Source organism: Uncinocarpus reesii, genomic scaffold (assembly GCF_000003515.1).
Source record: "Uncinocarpus reesii 1704 scaffold_3 genomic scaffold, whole genome shotgun sequence".
Classification (NCBI taxonomy): Eukaryota; Fungi; Ascomycota; class Eurotiomycetes; order Onygenales; family Onygenaceae; genus Uncinocarpus; species Uncinocarpus reesii.
The window spans coordinates 3,317,294-3,337,228 of NW_003052498.1; the positions used below are offsets into that span (position 1 = coordinate 3,317,294).

The 19,935-nt window shown below is 47.4% G+C and overlaps 6 protein-coding genes across 6 annotated transcripts; 2 read left to right on the forward strand and 4 right to left on the reverse strand.

Annotated features, from left to right (window-relative positions):
• Positions 1 to 1,010: 1,010 nt before the first annotated feature.
• Positions 1,011 to 2,191, forward strand: UREG_05903 (uncharacterized protein; the record flags this gene model as incomplete). The annotated part of the gene is made up of 3 exons (XM_002585168.1): positions 1,011 to 1,329; positions 1,379 to 1,701; positions 1,757 to 2,191. 3 exons carry the CDS (start codon positions 1,011 to 1,013, stop codon positions 2,189 to 2,191), a joined length of 1,077 nt encoding a protein of 358 aa, XP_002585214.1.
• A 535-nt stretch (positions 2,192 to 2,726) lies between these two features.
• On the reverse strand, positions 2,727 to 7,679 carry UREG_05904 (uncharacterized protein; the record flags this gene model as incomplete). The annotated part of the gene is given in 2 exon segments (XM_002585169.1): positions 2,727 to 3,165; positions 3,184 to 7,679. The coding sequence occupies 2 exon segments, from the start codon at positions 7,677 to 7,679 to the stop codon at positions 2,727 to 2,729; spliced, it is 4,935 nt and encodes a 1,644-aa protein (XP_002585215.1).
• Positions 7,680 to 8,848: 1,169 nt separating this feature from the next.
• UREG_05905 (uncharacterized protein) lies at positions 8,849 to 9,404 on the reverse strand (the record flags this gene model as incomplete). The annotated part of the gene is made up of 2 exons (XM_002585170.1): positions 8,849 to 9,324; positions 9,386 to 9,404. 2 exons carry the CDS (start codon positions 9,402 to 9,404, stop codon positions 8,849 to 8,851), a joined length of 495 nt encoding a protein of 164 aa, XP_002585216.1.
• Positions 9,405 to 10,056: 652 nt separating this feature from the next.
• On the forward strand, positions 10,057 to 11,094 carry UREG_05906 (uncharacterized protein; the record flags this gene model as incomplete). The annotated part of the gene is made up of 1 exon (XM_002585171.1): positions 10,057 to 11,094. One exon carries the CDS (start codon positions 10,057 to 10,059, stop codon positions 11,092 to 11,094), a length of 1,038 nt encoding a protein of 345 aa, XP_002585217.1.
• A 1,834-nt stretch (positions 11,095 to 12,928) lies between these two features.
• Positions 12,929 to 16,207, reverse strand: UREG_05907 (uncharacterized protein; the record flags this gene model as incomplete). The annotated part of the gene is made up of 3 exons (XM_002585172.1): positions 12,929 to 14,871; positions 14,930 to 15,557; positions 15,659 to 16,207. 3 exons carry the CDS (start codon positions 16,205 to 16,207, stop codon positions 12,929 to 12,931), a joined length of 3,120 nt encoding a protein of 1,039 aa, XP_002585218.1.
• Positions 16,208 to 17,253: 1,046 nt separating this feature from the next.
• On the reverse strand, positions 17,254 to 19,617 carry UREG_05908 (uncharacterized protein; the record flags this gene model as incomplete). Its single annotated transcript, XM_002585173.1, has 4 exons — positions 17,254 to 17,775; positions 17,837 to 18,261; positions 18,310 to 19,338; positions 19,536 to 19,617. 4 exons carry the CDS (start codon positions 19,615 to 19,617, stop codon positions 17,254 to 17,256), a joined length of 2,058 nt encoding a protein of 685 aa, XP_002585219.1.
• Positions 19,618 to 19,935: the final 318 nt, after the last annotated feature.

Genomic DNA, 19,935 nt, shown 5'->3' on the forward strand with positions numbered 1-19,935 from the left:
CTATATTTATATACATAAATATTTAAACCCTAGCTGAGTATATGATTGTCATGCTAGGGCTGAAGCCCATGCATGATTCTGAATATTTTTATTTTCAAGCTGAAATAAATTGAAACTGCAAAATCATATAACACATGCCAATGCCTACAGCACTAGTTGCACTTTTGAAATTGTTTTATGCTCATATTGAAAGGTTCTCATACAATTAAAGCAGTTAAAAATAAGAGAGAATATAGGTCAGAATTGGGTTGTAATATTTGAAAATGGAGTCACGAGTGCAAGTCAGATCTTTGCTCATCCTCATACAAGTCTAAATGTTGCAGAATCCAAAGCGTTCAAACATAAATTCCGCCCCAAAGCCGCTTAGAGCCCTTCCAATCTGCCCAGCTGTGTCCGACGCCTGTCTAAGCTGAATCCAAAGTCGCAACCATCTGTTGAAAACCATCACATTCCCGGTTTTCTTAGATGAAGCGCATCGGGGTGTGCTCCCTTGGGAAGCACTTGAAACCTCCGTCCTATGGGAAATCGAGTGAATCGTGACCGAATTGAATCAAGAGCTTCCTTCTCCCTGGAGAAGATCCCCACAGAGATTCAGCTGAACAGTTTCCACCGCAGCTTTGCTGGCCACCCCCAATTTAAGGGGACGGAAAAATTTTGCATGGCGACGTATTCGAAATAGGATGGGTAAAAGCCGCAATAATCCCAGTCTATCAACCAAAGATCGCGAATGATGGTATCATCATCATATTCGTGGACTAGAGGCCAAAACCAGGCATATTGTGCATATCACAGAAGATAAAGTATGGTGGATATGAAATGATGATGGAATGTCGGCACAAAGGAGGTTGAAGGGTTGGCAGGGAAGCCATATATGGCTCCTCAAGCACCCTTAACATTTAGAGTCCTCTCTCACCGCTCATGATCCCAGTGGACATCGCAGTCCTTAACTAGTTACCAAAGTCCAAGTCTCTTTGCTTCTCCACCAGATCTTATGTACTCCCATCCGCAGCATGGCATCCCATCATCACTATTCCTCTCTGCCCCCCTTGACTTCTGATGAGCGTTCTCGCGCCCGAGACGTATTGAGTAGGATAATTGATCGTACCAACCACAGTGGCTCCAAGGGTGGATATAATCGCCATTTACTTGTCCGCCATACCTATGCCTACGCACAGTCTGACTTGTCCAGGGATAACTTCCTGCGGGGGTCCTTCACTTTTATGGGATTCGATATTAGCAGTGAGGATGATGTCAACATGGATGATGATCAGATTCCTTCAAAATTCATTCATTTTGCAGACCTGCTTCTTGAGCAGTTTTTCTTTCCATGTTTGTGCTATCCCCTGTCATTGTTTTCAACTTACTGATCATTTTATAGTGAAGGCAAGTGGAAAGATTACTCCACAGCCAACTTCTGCTCAGCTTTCAGCAATGCAAAGCATACAATCATCACATGAAATTATCAGCATGTCTGAGCAAGGTTCATACCTCCAAGATCTTTGCCTTGTTCGTGACCAGTATCGCTGTGTGATATCCCGCATTTTTGATGCATCCCAAGAAGTCAAGCGAACAGATCAGCATGGACTAGATGCTCAAGATGATGTTGGGAATCTGCTTAGGGATGAGAATAGATTTGAGGAGCTAAAAGTGGCACATATATTTCCCCACTCTCTCACTCAAATGAATGTGAATTTACAACTGGTAGGCCATGTATCCAAAGTAGTCTCTCTCATGACCATGACTAAATGATAGACAGGGCAATTCCAGACAGACTACAATTGGCATCCTCAACATGTTTGATTGTGATGTGGTCCATCTTATTGATAGCCCACACAATGCTATTAGCCTGACTCCAACTTTCCATAAACTCTTTGGCAATTTTGATATATATTTTGACGCTGTTGCTGGTGAGGAACATACCTACTGCATTGATGGCTTCCTCAATCCCATCTCAGCTGCGCGTCGAGGGCTACCTGTTACTCGCAAGCTTCTTTTAAGTGAAGAACACATGATAAATGCACCGTCCCCACGGCTACTTGCTCTACACCGGGCCATTGCTCATATCCTTCACCTGTCAGGAGCTGGTGAATATATCAATAAGATACTCCAGGAATTTGAGGAGACAGGTGCGCAAAAGGACGGGTCCACGGATCTGGGACGTATCTTGACCCTAAGACTTGGGTTGGTTTGATCGTGCTGTTGAATTTCATAGACGATGCAAATGGCTGTATTCGGATGAGATTTGCGGGTATGAGTGGTGTGTGTGAGTTTGAAGGATGTTTGTCTTCTGGCTTAGCAGTTGAAATATGGCCAACTTAGTCCCGACCTTAAAGCGCAACTCAGCGCATGATTTCTATGAGTAATTAATATAAAGTCTGTTGTAACATGGTATCAGAAGAATTGAGTAAGTATCGACTGCAACAGATCAGATGATGGATATTGAAGTTTGTGACTTTATTGACATGTCATGCAGTTGGTCATAAATTGCAATACTTCAAACAAATCTTTTCATTATTATTTCGGAAGTTTCTGCATTTTGTTCTGTTATAGGTGGGAAAGCAATGGCTGGCTGTGAGCATGTGTTAGGTAGTTTCATAAAAAGATGAGTACTTGTTAAAAGGGAGCAGTATAATCTCTTATAAGTTATCTGAGATAAATTATTAATAATGAGAAGAGAGGGAAATAAAGTCATTCACCTATATCACCATCTAGCCAATCTCATTCTGTCACCCAATGTCCATCTGAGGATAGAAGATGTCGGTATTGTCACCATAAACCGAGGACACTCCCCCAGACCTCTCCAAATCCCTGATGACTTGATGCACCATCAACGGCGCCCTCGGTATATCGGTTCCCGGGACCCTGGTCAACGGTGCTAGTAAACCATGGAAAGCTATCACCGGCCGATCAAGGACATTGGCAACCGCTTGGCCGGTACCTGCCGTACCATAGCAGGCGAACAGATGAAATGGACGCCCTTGTCCTCTAATCCCCCTCAGGAGAGGGTTTCTAATCGCGGCTTGTTCCATCTCAGGGAGAATAGTACGCCTTGCCACATATTCCCCAGAATACAAACCGAGTCCTTGTCCGGTTGGGTTCCAGCCCATTAATAGTCCTTCATAGCCGTGAGTTAGGAACCCTTCGTTACCCAGTTCCCCGTTGATACTATCGAAGTAAACATACATGTCTGTGCGACTAGTAACGCTCCGAGTAGCTGGGTCCCAAATGTTTCCGGGGACTTGATGCGCATATAAATCACCCATTATGCGCGGGGATCGGCGCTCTGCCGCTGCTACCGCTGCCGCCGTGGTAGCGACGGCGCTAGATCTGCTAGCGGATGTACCGATACCTGAAAGCGCCTTAAGTCCTTTCCCTATCAATCGTCCACCCACTTCACCGAGAACGCCGCCAACAGCTCCAAATACTGCATCAGTAGCCATCGACTGCAGGGTCGGCCCCTTACCTGTCGCCGCATCGTAAGCCGCTCCTGTGCCAGCATCCGCAGCAACACCCACTGCAATACCCAAACCAGCTTCCACCGCAAAGCCCATACCACCAGTAGCGAAACCAACCAGTAGGCCAGCTGCAAGCCCAACCAAGGCCATGGCAAGATCCCGTCCACCAAAGTGAATGCCGAAGAGACTAAAATGCCCGGTCGGGTCGCTGCGATTGATCGGGTCGCCAACACAGTACGCGTATGGATTGATTTCACCGGAAGCGAAGGGGCTCGATTGGTCTGGAGAATGGAACCGCATCAAAACCGGATTGTAAACGCGGTATCCATTGCCGAGATGGTACCATCCGGTGACTGGGTCACGCCATTGACCATTAAAACCGATTGAGCTCGTGCCCACATTAAATCCATATGGAGAATAGGTCTGACCGTGAATTTCGGTAGGCTTTTTCGTATCAAACCACGCTAGGACGGATTGTTGGCTGTCGGACATCCAAAGCTGCGTTTCGGTTTTGTTGCCTTTTTGGAGCATCTGCCCCCAACGTATACCCCCATCAGAGATATAGCTGACCTTCGTGTCTCCAGTGGTGGTCGCAATAAGGCTGTCACCTCGATAATGGAGATATGTATCAGTTCCTTGAACCCTCTGGCAGACCAACTTTCCGCCGGCATCGTAGAAGTATTGACACAAAGTTTTTCCTGTTGAACCGCAAACTGTGGTCAAACGACCTTTTGTATCGTATTTCAACGTACGGCCTTGTTCGTCTCGAGTCAAACATCCGTTTTCATCATATTCTAAGTCAATTCTGGGAGTAAAATATGGGTTCGTGTTGGTAATTTGGGTCAATTGTGTCGGTTCCTTGGAGCTGTACTTGTAAGATACTGTATTATCAGACCCATTGTTGAAGGTAGAAGAGATCTGGATCAAGTTATCAAACTCGTCAAAACTGAATTTCTGCCGTCTAAGCCCCATCCTCTTATCATCCATGGGTGGCTGGATCCCCTGACACTGATAGTCGATCAGCCGGTTATAACTATCATATTGAAAGCTTTCGTCCTTGATTACAGAGCCGTGACCATCCTCTCCCTTGCGTCTAAGAAGGAGGTTTGTCGGGCCAAATGCCTGGCTCAGTCGATATAGAATCTCCGATCCTTTCTTAACGGTGCGCTCAACCTCTCGACCAAACTCATCGTATGTCCGGGTGGTAGTGAGGTTCTGGTTTGTTTCCATGTCCACCGCATTACTTTCAAGCAGGAGGTTGTCCTTGGTATATGTGAAAGATACCTGGACATTCCCTTGAACCAGCCTGTTGGGTCGACCACAATCGTCATATTGAATCTCGTGAATTTGCCCGTTGGCATCGGTGTAGGTTTGCAGCTTGCCAGCCATTGAATAAGAAGACTTAGTAGCGAAGCTATTTCGACCAACCTGAAAGCTTTCCTGCAAGAGTAGACCGGACGGTAGGTACTGTCGTTGCTCTTTCTTGAATGAGCCATCAAGACTCAGGAGCTCTGCAGTCCTTTTCTCGTACAGGAACGTATTTGAATCATCCGCGCTGGATTGGGAAGTGAGGACATCGTCTAATTGAAGGTCGTAAGCCAGATCATGCTTATCACCTTTGGGAGTTGTGAGATCGCTTGGCTTGGGCGCGATGCCTTGGTACGACATAGCAGTAGTACGTGACCCTAGGCTTTGTTTCGTTACCCGGCCTAGCCCATCAATCGCTTGCGTGCCCATGACGTGATCATTGACCTTGGTCAAAATTGGCAAAACAGAGGCACTATGAGGGGCATATTCTGTCTTTACCACGAGATCCTCGGGCCAATTGGTTTGATTGATGCGATCGAAACTGTCATGTTGATATTTGGTAATGTGGCCGAGAGGAGATTCCTGTTCAACCATCCGGCCCAGCCCATCGTACGTGTATTTAATCTTGCTATACACCGTGCCATCGCTATTGAGGACGTCTTTCTCGGTTGCAGCGCCCATTGTATCGAATTGCGTTCTGGTTTGACTTTGGCCCTCAATCCCTTCCGTGCGTGTAAGATTGATAGGATCCGTAGCCGATAGTGTGGCCGAACCGTCGCTCTCAGTAATTCGATAGGCTTGACCCCAATCATCATATTCTATCGTCCGACTTCGTCGTTGTTCGAATGGTGCTCCGTTCCCCTCCGCCCTCAACCAATCGATATCCGTGGTCCCTGTGCACTGGCCAATTTCATTGTAGCTGCGTTCCTGCACTGTACGGAAGGTTCCATTGTAATCCCCGGGCCCAGAACCCTGGCCATCATCATCCTGTGCTTCAACACGGCAGATTCTTTCCAGCCCATCGGTAAAGTGGCGCTTTTGCATCCCTTTACTATTTGTCTCAGTTACGCAATACCCGACTTCACCCTTCAAGACAGCGTACTCATATTTCTTCACTGTTTCGTAGGAGGTTCCAGGCGACACCGTCTCTTTGACAAGTTGGCCCATGGAATCGTACTGGTAGCAAGTCTTAATGCCGATTGGAGTCGTATGTGTCGAAGTCAGTCCAGTCGATAGTGAGCATTCTTTTTCGTCCTGTGCATTATATCCATCAAACGTTTTAGCCTCAACAATTTGCGTGAACCGATCAGGGCTTGGGTATCGATAAGTCCAGTTTTTGGTTGTCATATACCGTCCTGATAGTTTGACAGTTTTTTGCTGTAGGCGGCCATGATTTCGATCCGATGGCTGATTCACATAAGTATAGTTGGAGATAAAAAGTTCGAGGCCATCCTCGAGGGTTTTATCTTGCTGAACAGCTACAAAATAGCTAGCATAAAGCGACGTAGCAGTTGACCACTCCTTGTAAGTGTACTGGCGACTTCGCTTTGGAGCCTTGAACGAACTCGATTTGGGCGTCACAATCACAGACTTCATATACCGCTGGAAACCGTGTGGATCGGCTGGGCAGAGTTCATTCTCGCCTCCAGGGGGATAGTAATCACGATCCGTTGTCACTCCACTCGGTTTAATCTCCTGGATCGGATTTCCCCATTCATCAAATACATATTGGGTGGTTTCCGTCCGATGGGTGTTAGCGAGGGTATCTTCATACACTGTTTGTACGCTCTTGGGGAGCTGGTACTGGGCAGGCTGAGCACTAAATGCGCCAGTCGGCAGCATATAGTAGGCGACGGTCTGAGTTACCTGTTTTGTATTTTGGCGCCTCCTGCTGCTCACGATAAGATGAAATCTATTATAAGTATATTTCGTTTCCGGCCCTTGGTTTATCTGCACCGTAGTTGTATACTGGTAGTTCTCATGTGCTCTATACAGATTGTCTTCCCCATCTTTCCAGTCGAAGCCGCTATCGTAACCCAAAAAATTACTGGCTGAGTAACTGTAGTAAGTTTTGATGGCTGGCTGGTTGTTCAATGGACGGGATATGTGCGATATCGCATATGGCACTGTCCGGTACGGGGCACCTTTGGGCAAATAATGCCCTTTTTCCTTGTGGGAGACTTCTTCCTGTAGGCCAGAGGGACTAGTGATTTTCTTTAGGCAGCATATCTGGCCAAACGTCTCATACTCAAACTTCCACGGCGGGATGCCTTGTAGTGGTGATTGGACCTCGGCCAACCGGCCATTCTTTCGAATGAGCGTGAATGTGCTGGCCTCTGCTGTATCTGGGGAGCGCGTGATCGTGGCCCGTGCATCGTTGTAGTTTATCGTCAATAATTCTTGTTCGCCGTCCAGAATGCTCTGGAGTCGGGGCTGTTCGCCGGAGCGGATCCAAGTGAGTTTGACCATGCGGCCATTTGCAGCATACAGCTCAAAAGGAACTGTAGTGCTGTAACTGTCATTTTTATTAGATAGCACTTCGACCAGTCCTGACTTATGGATAACTTGATAGTTGCCGCTGTCCTTTCGGAAGTGGAAGCTCTTCAGCTTCTGATCTTTGACTCTGACCGAACTCGAATCTTCAGCGACTTGATAATGCTCACCCGTCGAAAGCACGAGAGTTTTCGCTTGGCGATGCTGATAAGTTGAGAGATTGAAAGACCACCCTTTCCCTAGACCGATATCTGTAGTTGTAAAGGGGCTGTAAGTGATGGAGAGCTGAAGCGATGGGCAGTTGCGGGCCAGCGTAGGCGTTTCGTAAATTGCAATGCTGGAGGTAAATTGACCAGTACGGGGATCAACACCGCCCTGGATGAAGCTGGTGAAGTTGAAGCCTTGCGAGTAGAGGGCTGACATGGTCAGGGTTCAGAAGTATATGCGGATGCAGATGTTTTGAATGCCAGACAAATCAATTGAATGTAGAAAGGGAGTTCAGTTTTAAACAAAAGATCACCGTGCTCCATTGCTGCTATCAGCCCTTGAGAGGGTCATCTAGTCCGGCAGTGAGTGGTTATTCTTTTCCGTTTTGTTCGGCTGAAGAGGTGCTTCTTGGCCACCAGGCGCTGGACCAGGGAATCAAACCCATGCTCAGCCGGTCTCCTCTTCGAACGGATCATCTAGTCTGAACCAGGGCCAGTAACACTCGGATTTTCGGAGAGTTGAGATGGGCATTGTTGGGTGGAAATCGATGCCTAGAATTCGTTGGAGAAGCTCGCTACGGTGATAGTATCACCGGTCGGTCACCTAGTGCGGGGAAGATAGCATCGCCATCCGTGTCTCTCGTCAACGTCCGTAAGCGAGTGTGCCGATATCATGAGCATCGAAATGCGGATAAGGCTCGTTTCATGAACCCGGAACGTGCGTAGTGGCGCACATCCTTGCATGAATTGTTTGGCACAGTTAGCTCTCGGGAACGCCGTTCGGTGCGGGGGGAACCCGAGCAATGCGCAGTCGATATCCGCTGCGTAGTCCGTGCCCCTCCAAAGTCCGAGGAATCGAGTCGTTTCTGGCCTCGAGCTAGTCGCCGGTGATGCCCTGGACGAGCTGAGAGAGACGGGTCACGAACAACGAGAACATGATATCAGCCAGCCACCGACCGCCCAGCGGTGTTCTGTGTGAAGGATGAGATGAAGAAGGCAAATAAACGTTCGAATCAGAAGATAGAGTTGATGTTCCAGCAGGCCATCTCCCTTGTTGCCATGGGGGTCAGTGCACACTGGGCCAACGTTGATGATTGGAAAAGCGAAGGAGACAGTGACGAAATGGAACAGGTAGCAGGTTTGGGAACAGTTGAAGTGTCTCTGAAGATGTTCTCTATCAAACTGAATTGGGCACTGATGACTTGAGGTCGCAGGCAGTTACAATAATACAGTAATTAATACAGCAGATACTGATTTGACCAATTGCAGCCGTAACTACAGTACAGTACTCCGTACCCGGTCAAGATACTTAACTTCACAATACTCCATACGCTCTATCAAAAAGAACAAAAATGAGAGGGATATCGACGACAGGATATAGCACAGTCACTTCTTCGACAAGGTGTAGGTCACCGTGGAATGATTTCCTCCACCACCATCGACCTTGATTTTATAGTCGTTTCTGCGTGGCCCAACAATCCCCGCGTTATACTGATTTCCTCCCGAAAACGGGTTCGCCCACCACATTTGAACCACTGTGTCTTCCTCCGCATTCGACACGACTTCATTAGCGTCGTCACTGATGAAGATCTTGTAGTTGGTCGTCCCCTCAGTGCCTGTCATCATCCCGTCGGACTGCGTTTGCCACTTCGCCCATTCGCCCGCCTCAACGATCTCGGGAGGGTACATGTCCGTGGTCCATTTGCCGTGCGCGATGGTTTCGCCATCACGGTATAGAGCAACGTTAAGTGTGTTGTGTAGCCAGCATTTGACTTCTCGAGCCGCAAGCTCTGACACGGGAGGCCCATCAGGATTATCCGCTTTCTCTCCCGTAGCGGCTGCAGGCGCGGGTTCCTTGTTGACTACGGACAAACTGTGAGAACTTGGGGCTTCAAAGAACTTGCATTGGGGCAATTGGCTCACTAGCTGGGACGTTTTCCATCTCTTCAAACTTGCTTCGAATAGGGGAAACTCGATTAGAATCTAAAAGACGGCTTGAAAGAGATAACCTATGTGGGCTGGAGAGGTTCCATTTATAGATAGACATGAAAGACTGAACGGACCTAACTAATCCAGAGATTGAATCAGCCCACGAGGCCTCGACTCTAAAAATACAACTCCGAAGCTTGATATCGGTCTCTCCGGGCTCGTTTATTCTTGCAGCATTCCCCCCATAAACACGCCCGATGCCAACCGATTGGCTTGATGAGGCAATCTATGCACAGAGTCCACATATACCGTTGAGGACCAGCGGAAGCGAAGAGTGTGAATCGGACCTTGCCACTCCGTCGCCCGAAGAGATCCATGACTGGCTGGAGGGTGTCCGTGCCGATTTATACCTTGCAGCCACATAGTCAACAGGACGCGGGGCTTTGCGTGGGAGTTTCCGGAGGAAAGATCCGTGTCCAGCTGAAAGAATATGCATTTCTGATGCAATGATGCTATATGCTGCTCGCATATAATTAAAGCTCTCTGTCTTCAGTATATGCCTCTCACTCTCCCACTCTTCTCCAGGACTCCGACAGTCTTGAAATCCTTCATCCGTGTTTCCTTGTTCAGGGCCTATTATCTTATTTTGACCTTTTCTAGCCACGATGACCTGGGAGATCAGTGACTTCAGGGTTCGAACCACCACGCCTTCGCAAGAGTCTGATGTCCTGTATGCCAATGGGCGGATGCAGGTGGCTGTCTGCATTTCAATCAAAGCAATCAACAAAGATACTGGTACTCGCTATAAGCTGTCTCAGGCAGAGTTGGATAGCAGCCAGCTTGTAGACTATTACAACTCTAGCAAAACGCTGCAGGGTGATTGGAGCTACTCATCCCAGGAAAATGAGTTTACTCACACCCTGGCCGTGGGAATGTCGGTATCAGACTCTGCACCGAAAGACACACCAACCTATGGCTCCTTCGAGGAGGGTCCTCAGGAGAAATGCTACTGGGTCTCCACAACGAAAGCGGATAACAAACACATTGGGGCGTGTATCACGCAACCCGACGGCACCGTCATATCAACCAGCGACCCGGACTACAAATCGCAGGTCACGCTTACGGGAAAGACGCCCATATATTATACCACAGATAATACTACCCAGGTCTCGAAAGAGACCGATAGTGGGCAGTACAAGGCAAACCTAGTACGCGGAAGCAGATCCACACCAGCCGACGGCCATTGGAAGCAGTATAATTACTATGTCTCGACGAATGTGCATCAACTACTGAAAGCAAATATTTACGGCTATGATGAATCGGGTAACACGAACCCACATCACGACAGCCGGATGTCGCATTCGTTCGCATACGCCCCCAACGATAACTATTTGAACCTCTGTTTCATCTGGGATTACGGGCCACCCTCCAGCACGACAGCAGGTCTTCACTATGAAGGTACGACAACCGTAGCTGGGCAAAACTACAAATACAAGGCCGATGCATGTGCGAATATCGGAGTCAATCAGCAGGAGAGACACCTATGTCTAACACACCTTCGATTCAACGCAGGCGTCAACACTTGGGGTGATAAGTGGCATGTTGGTTGCTGGTTTGAGCTCTATGATATATTTGGAAACACAGGCACAATGTCTGTGAAGTGGGATGATAAGGCCATTGTCTTCCGCGACGGCAAACCATGAGCAGCGGTGGGAGATCCTGTGGAGGATGTATATACTCCGTATACTCTGTATATGCTTTATAACAGGCACTGAAATTGAGCCAATATCTAGGAAAGCAAATATCCTAGCCAGGAGATAGACACCATGGAGGGACTATGAGATTAGGAAAAGAGAGAGGCAAAGGGATCTTTGACTGTCACCAACCACTATTTATATTCCTACTCTTCCTATCTATAAAATAAGTCCGACTCCTACGAAATCCTCAATTGAAGTAACTACGCGCGAGATTGCAGGGACAGAAAAGATGCCTCTCCTTTGGCGTGCGAACTCCTTTCTTCGACAACCCTTGGGTCAGGAGAAAAAAGCATCCAGGCCGCTATTTACTGGCATATTACAGCACAACTCTTCCTGACTTCCAAGGCCTTCCATATTTGTGTCTACCCCGATTTCGTAAAATCCTTGTCTGTGTCTGATGGGATTTTATCTGACCTTCCTCTATACAAAAAGGGTGGGCTTCCTTCTTCTGATGTTTACAACAAAAAATATTTATCAAAACAAGACCTTAGCTCTCTAGAAGAGAGAGAAGTACCGAAAAAAAAGAAGGCAAGAATTGACCCAAGAATAACATGGGTAAATGGAATATCAAGTAATGACGTAGATGGGAACAGTAGTTTGTTCACGGGCGCATCATTCACAATTTCAATCTGAAATCTATCCAATTCTGGGTGGACCATGGTGAGTCAAGTATTCTCTCTCGTCTAGTCCGATTTTAAAATACAATTCTCTTTCACAGAGTATGCCTGATTCCTGAATGGGATTTGGCTAGTCTTTGCATATCATCAATCCTCTGCAATCCTGCTACTGAATAGGTCTAGACAGCTTTCTGTTGACTGCTTCCTGCCTTTGGTCCAACACACTCCTTTGTCCATTCTGCCACCTCTGTGTGTAAGCACTTGTTGGCTTGATTATCTCAATAAGTTAGTTTTTTGCAGTTTGGTACACTGTATAGAATGAAAGTCATGTAAAAAGTGATCAAGCCTTACAGAACTCTTGCAGAAGCTGTACAACAGCTTGAAAATTGAGCCAGCCAAACAAGAGTGGGCGGATTTCTCATATAGTTATAGCATGCAATGGCCCAGCTCTCCTAACAATGGATATTTTCTATCACTCTCTCTCATACATCTTGAGAAGTCAGATGTGGGTAGGCACTTGCCTGCCAAATTGTCGAACAAAAGACTGAAGTATCCTAATAACCAAATCAAGTATACAGTCATGCAAGGTATTCTGATATCTTAAAATTGAACTCACTGTCAGTTCAGAATTACACCCCACGAAACATCTTCAATTGGGTGCTGGTGGTCTTGAGTATCATGTGCTGTTTCTAGGCATTGATACAACTTCCTCTGAATTACTTTGGAGTTCATCAAATCTGATGCAGTTTGCTTGACCATATGTATCAACAACAATTCACATGCAAAGGCAGTATTAAAAATCATACAGTTCTAAGGTTGAACACTGGCAGTTGAAGTAGTTGTATACAGAAAGGGAGGGAAAAGAGATTGATACCATGCTCAGCACAACACATACAACTTCCCCCCGCAGGATTTGTTGGGGACTGCCTGACATTGACATATTGAGTTTCAACATAATAGGATAAAGCACACTGATAATCAGACAAATGGTGATGGGGATCATTGTCTCACATAAAAAATAGAAAAGGGACCTGCTCCAGGCAAAATTGGGCTTGTCAATTTAGGGCTGGGGACATGGAAATGGACTGCTAAAATGCAAAAGAATGATCGTGGAATGAAAGTAAATCATAAGGGCGTAATCTTCACGGTTAGGATGATCAAGGCTATAGCCTTAGAGCATCAAGGATCTTTTTGGCCATTTCCCTATACTGCCACATCCCCCCAGAAACCTTTTTAAATTGGATACCATGGAGTGAGAAGAGAGGAACCTTAACGATTAGTATTTCAAATCGAAGAACTAGGTTTTCACCGGTATCACTCTGTACTCTGGTTGTTGTTTCACCGAGAATGCGCTCTCCCGCACTAGTTTCGCGATTGGCGGCATAGTCATCAGATCCGTCCGAGTTACTGATAAAACTTTGGTCCGGATGGCGCCGAGACGGCCGTGGCTGGTCTTTATTATCTTCACGATCGTGGCTGCGGAGCCCCCCAAAGCTGATTCGACGGCGATGTCCCCCAACCATACCCTGCTGTTCTGGGCTTGGTGGACGCGCCTCCACAACACGCTTAAGGTCTATGCTAGGTGCATGTCGACAACTGAACCCGCCTCTAATTTCGACATACTCGACACCCAATTGCTTTAATACCCGAATAATATCCGATCGAATGAACGGTAACGGCTTGCTGCTGGTTGTGGACACGCTGAACAGGCCTTTGAGATAGACGGGCTTTATGAAGTCTTCTCCGGTATTACCGTTCTCCGCACTTGTACTTGCTTCTGCCAGCTCAGCGTCCGTTTCCTCCGGTACATTTGCTTCCCTGGCTTCTTCCCTGCGGGCCCGCCGGGCTTGAATACTCTCACGGCGAGCATGGCCCAGCGACTTTGTTCTCAATGTCTGTGGCTTATACAGCACCTTTGCGTCTGAAGTATTGATATCTGATGCCTTAGATCTGTGAACGTTCAGGCTCGACCGATCGGATCCACTAGTCAAAGGCGGGTCATGCGGGATTGTCGGTGATAGAGTATCAACTCCCCCCCTCTGAGCACCCTTTCTGCTTCTGAAATCTGCAGAGTTAACGCTAGTTGATCTTCCAAGTAGATTATTCGTTCTAGAAGGGAGCTCGCCAGGGGTGAGTTCTTGTTGCTGGGGTTGGCTGCCGCCGGGGTGCAGTGTCCCAGATGTGCCTTCTCCACGCCGGGTTCTTCGAACGCTAAAACTCTTTCGTGGCGGAAGAAGGTTATCTGGTGACTTCACAGTTAGCGTTGGTCCATGTTGGGCATTGACTTTGTCTTCGCGTCCTCTATCGCGGGTTCTTCTCGTGCTCAAGCGTCTGAGTAGACCGACAGCAGCATTCTCCTTCTTTGGAGGTTGTTCAACTTGGGGTGTAACGATCGCAGGAGAGGCAGGTGCCGAAGGTTTGCCGAGCCTGAGGTTCTTGATCCCTTCAGATACCTCATCGTCGCCATGTGTTCGGGCTCGTGGCCTAGACCTTCCCCCAGTATCCCTGTCTCCCGGAATTTCATAGGCGCTTTGATTCGTATGTGCAGCCTCTGGCGCTGAGATATCTGGAAATTTAACAGGTGGCTCTCCAGGACTATGCGGAACGCCTAGACCACCTGGATGTGCCTCTAGTTTCTCTCTGTTGAGTTTTTCCTTGACGAGATTGTAGATGGCAATAAGGGGGTGATAACCATTGATTGGATCAATGCTCTGATGCGTCGTTTCAAGAGATGTATTCGAAAGCGTTTCTTTGCTGGTGGAATTTCGGCGTTTGTAGAAATCAAATACACCTCTTTTCTTGTCGCTCACATGGCTCGCAGTGTGATGCTCCCTTAAGAAAGCCCGAACTGCATTTTGGTAGTCTTCCGATTCAACTACCTTGTTAAGCTGAGTAGCAATAAATTCAGGGGGGCCAAAATCAAATCCCGTCATGCGCTGAATGACCTCCGACTCCAAGGGCTGCTGTAATGCCTCTCGGTGGGGAAGATAATTTTCAGGAGGCCCGTTAAATCCCTTTACCATCCAAGGATGGTTCATGATTTCAGTTAAACTAGCGCGTTGTTTGGGATCTGTAACAAGCATTCGGGAGATTATATGACGACAATCTAAAAGAAGTAAAATGTTAGAACATCATATGAAGAGAATAGGGGTGTCGCATCTCACCGGATGAAAGCCCTGGTGGGTACTCTACCACGCCCTTTTTGATCTTTGCATGAAGTTGCGGCATACTTTGGTCGTCAAACGGCACTTTGCCGCATACTAACACATATAGCACAATACCAAAGCTCCACACATCAACTTCTGGACCAATATATTGTCGAGCCTGTAGAAGTTCAGGAGCGGCAAAATATAGACTACCACAAAAGGTCTTCAGTTGGCTCTTTGGGGAAAAGAGATTGCTCAGCCCAAAGTCAATGATTTTGATATCTCCCGTTTTGCTGATCAAGATGTTTTCGATTTTCAGATCGCGGTGTACAATGTTGTTTTTGTGGCAGTAATCGAGAGCGCTGGCAATTTGCCGCGCAAACTTACGGGCTTGTTTCTCCTTTAACTTGCCATGTGAGATTATGTAGTCAAGCATTTGGCCACCATTTACATATTCGAACAGCATGTACCAGTGGTTGTGTGTTCGCACAACATCGCGCATTCCGCAAACGTATGGATGGTTCAAGAGGGTGACGATTGCTGCCTCCCTTGCGGTCCGAATCTCCTTCGAGCGGTCTGCTCTTTCGGTATCTCGAGTGCTTCGATGCTCTTCTGTGGAATGTCTCGGTATGATCTTTACAGCGACCTAGAATGAGAGGGTAAAAGTTAGTGTAAAGTATTTTGGGGGAGAGCTCAGGGGTTTAAGCATGCCTGTTCACCGGTTTCAACGTTTTTCGCAAGTTTTACTTTTCCCATGCTCCCAGCGCCGATTGTCTTGCCCAAGGCCCATTGGCCCGACGATGTGGTGATTGTGGTGCGTCGCCGGGTTTGATTAGTGATACCAGAACTGTTGGGAGGGGGGTTGTGGGATGTGCGTCCAGCGGCGTATCCGTCCGCCACCGCAGCGTTGGGGCCTGTCATCTCAGCGCTATTCCGGGAGTATGAAGGCTTGGAAGTGCGACGATGCGATCGAGAATCAGTCCGATACGGCAAATTGTGGTCCTGTGTGCGATCGCGGGATGAGCTACGGCGAGTCGAGTTGGAGTGAGCGGTGCTTGAGGGTTGGTAATCTCGTCGGGCAAGGCTATTTGAAGGACCCTTGTGGGATGCTGAACGATCGTACCCGTGAGATCGGGGGCCTGATTGGCTGCGAGAATGAGAATGTTTCGTAGATGGTGCACCGCTGCTACGAGTCCTTTGCGGGAGGTCGGAGGGAGGTCGATAAGATGAATGCGGGTGCGATGCAGCAGGATTGCGAACTACCACTGGTGAAGCTTGCGATGCTGCTGCGGACATTGCGATGAGCGATTGCGTCAGGATTCGAGGTCCAAATTCCTCAGCGCGTCTCCTAGTTCCCCAGTCGTGAAGGACCGATTCGGTGCTTCCCTTCCAACTGACTGGAAACCAAGGAGGGGAGACCTAAGCGATATGAAACTGGACCAGGGAGCGAAGAGCGATGTGGCCGGAAAAACGCTCGAGTTTCGACCACAAATGTCATCCAGCCAGCCCCTGGTGGCTCGACAGATCAATCACTGATGAATTCTGCATGACTTTTGCGAGTTAGTGTATATCGAAGCTTTGCGATGAGAATTGCTGGTCGAGGAAACAGGTTGGAAGCCGTCACTTGGGGTAAACTTACACTAAGCACAAGTGTGGAGAGGTGGTGGAGTGGGCGTTTTTGTATGGAAAGCTGCTGTCACGAAGAAACTAATGGCGGCGGTACGAAGCGCAGAGGCTGGCGAGAAGGGCTGGTATTGTAAAACCGACCCCGGATCTGTGTAAGAAAGCAGAGGAGGGTTGGATGTCATTCAGAAGCCATCCGTCCCGCCCGACTTTGAGGGTGATAAGAGGACATGCTCTCCGCAAAGCGAGAATTAAAATAGATAAATGCCGCTTCGCTCGTCGTTTGAGTCGTTGAACAGGTGCGCGCTGACACCCCGTGATTCCACCGCCTGCCCAACCGGTTTGTCATGTAACTATGGCATACCAGAGCAGCCAACTTGTATTTTCAAAACAAATCCTACTATAAACACTTGATAATAATACAAAATTTTATCTAAAAATGTATATATCAGTAGTTTTTAACTTTTAATCAACATCCTTTCTCTGTCCCATGACTGAAAGACAAAGATTAGGAGTGAAGCAAGGCAAGACTCTCCAAGCATGGAAGTTCTTGAATATAAATAACTTGTTTGATTTTTCTATGTTCTAGCATTGAGGCCAGTTATCATGTTTGTGTGTTAGACACTAAGAAAATAGAAAAATGAGAGCTGACAAGTCAATAATGGAAAGTATCCAAGACACCAAGACATTCATCCTTGAGGGTATCCACTATATGTCTGTCAAGGGGGGAGAACGAAGGTTTGGGCTCCTTGAATTCGAGTAATCAGCGGCATTCTTTGGCACAGGAGAGGCGGTAAAAGTACATACCGCTTTGCATAAATCCGTACCCCAATGCATCCAGTGATGGCTTTAATGTCATCAAAGAGGTCTGAAATGTGCGTCATGTAGCTTATTGGACCCTGTGTGTGTCCCCCAAAAATCATCCCAATGACCTCCCCATACCTTGTGAAAACAAAAGAACCAGAGTCACCAGGGTTGGAAAACCTTCCAGATATGCCAACAATAGCATGCTCCATTGTCACTTTTGTTTCCTGTTCACCATGTTCATTGATCTTGGTGGCCACATGAGCGCTCTTGATGCCATTGTACCGCCCAGCTGTAAATCTGGTCGACCGGCCGACTTTATAAAGGTCATCAGTACCACTGTCCTCATTGCTAACTAAAGGCCTAATCACGTCCCAATTCCTAAGGGTGGTCAGGTGATGGATTGCGTGAAAAATTGGCGTCCCATGTATGGTGATCTATTTTGAGAAGTCTAGTGTTAGTCCAAAGTGAACAACAAGTCCAAAATGCTAAACTTACATTGTTGTCCCCAACACGGGAGTCTTCAACATCAATTAATGCCCAGTCCATAATCGCCTCATAATCACTATGGTTTTCTCTCAATATAGGCTTTTCGCGATATCCAGAACCTGCATAGACATGCCTGAGATAGGGAGCTCCAGAATCACGAAATTGTTCAATATGCAATTTCTTGGCCATATGTTTCTGAAGGGAGGCTTTGATGCTCTTGTATAATTCAGAGTCAGGGGGGGTTATGAATTCATCAGCTTGTAGAGCTGTCTGAATTGAGGCATAGCATTTGTGGTTCTGATCAACCTTGATAAATTCATCAAGTACTGCCAGTTCATTTTCAATATCATGCATGCTTGGCTGGTCAACCTTCAAATATTCCTTGGCATCAGCATCATTTGCGGAGATCCCATTTGTATACCACCTGGTGAGAACTAAGGAATCAGAGACATTCCAACACGATTTTGAGAGATAATACTTACGTTGTGGCGGTGCGGTATTTGCCTGTTCTTTTGGATCAACACAATGGAAGCATGTTAGGCCTAACTGTATCCATCTTTCAGTGGTCGCATCCTGGATTTCTACCCAGCCGCCAAAGGTCCCGGACGAGTTAGATATTCCATGTTTCCCAAGGCTGAGGCCAGCCTGCCCAGCGTCCTTCATGTCATCCCACGGTAACATCCACGGCGTAGCACTTCTTTCAATTTCCCCTTTAGCAATGATCACGCCGACCGTTGGCAGTTCAAAATTGTTGAGGATGTCGACTATCTGTTCTCGGGTCTGTTTATATTTACTCTCAGAGGGAGATACTGTGACAATGATTGTTTGTGGATTCTTGCCATCAGTGCCCCTTCCATATCGAAAACACTCTATAGCCCGGCAATTGTTGATGCCTAGATCCAAGATTGCAGCACAGACAGCATCCCATTTTGGGTAGATTGTATCAGTAGGGTGAATGGGATCATATTGCATAGGCTCAAACACTCGAGGATCTGCTATCTCAACAGACACATCATTCAAATTCTTCTTCTGAAGAAGACCATGGATCTCTCTGCTGGCATGAAGCCATGTTCGATCCAATTGTGACTTTCTCGCGGAAATAAGAATGGTCGGTATCCTAGGTTCTTCAGGATCCCACTCAGCTTGGCATTGACAAAAGTCAATTGAATTAAATGTGATAGAGTGTGCCTCTAAGATGGATCGGATAGCATTGAATAACTGCCCGGGATCGCGGTCTGTTTCTATAGCAAGGGGATGGGTTCTTGGGAACGGAAACAATGAAACTGGAAGCGGGCAGAGGTACGGCCCTCCAGCCCTCAAGTCTTCATTAATAAACCCGCTAGGCGGTTCGTCTTCGTTGTCATCGCTTGAACCTCTCGCACGCCTGGCGCGGCCATCGCCTGAAAACACAGGGGCGGGTTCTGAGGGCGATGCCCAGACAATCTCGGTGTCGGATCCACGATTCGGTCGATCCGAGAAGGGGGTGGCCATGGTAGTAGCCTTGTCGCTGTCTGGAGTGACTGTAAGCGACTCGAGCGAGGAGAGCAGTGTAAAATGGCGTCCTTTTCGGCGATTTGAAAAAAAATTTGACTTAAAGACGGCAGAGATTTTGTATTGTTAGATTCATAGCCAGAAGGTACTGGGACGGAGAGCACATCTTCTTATATATTGGTCAGTGACCTCCACGTGACATCGAGGGAAAACTTACCGGATCCATGGCGGACGCGGTTGATTGTTTTGACCCCACGGGTAGCTTCTGGGGGAACGCAGGCCATACTTTTGAAGGCCATGGCTGCTGTAGACTTCTTAACACAAAGGTAAAAACAAAGCCCCTCGAAAACCAAAGAGGCAGAATCAATGCCAGGAAGCTTGAGGCTCAAAGGGTTGTCAAAGTTGTAGAGAGTGAAGGGTTTGACCTCTTCAAGGCCGGCCTCAAAGCAGAGGTTTCAAAAGAACCCAAGTGGCTAGTTCGTTAGTAATTGAGGTCAACTAACACCCGGGCATCCCTATTTTTCGTCATAGCCCTCAAAGGAGTACAGACAACAACTTTCAAAGGTCACTCTTATAGAGAGCGTTGAGAGAAAGAAAAAAAAAAGAGGTTCAGAGAA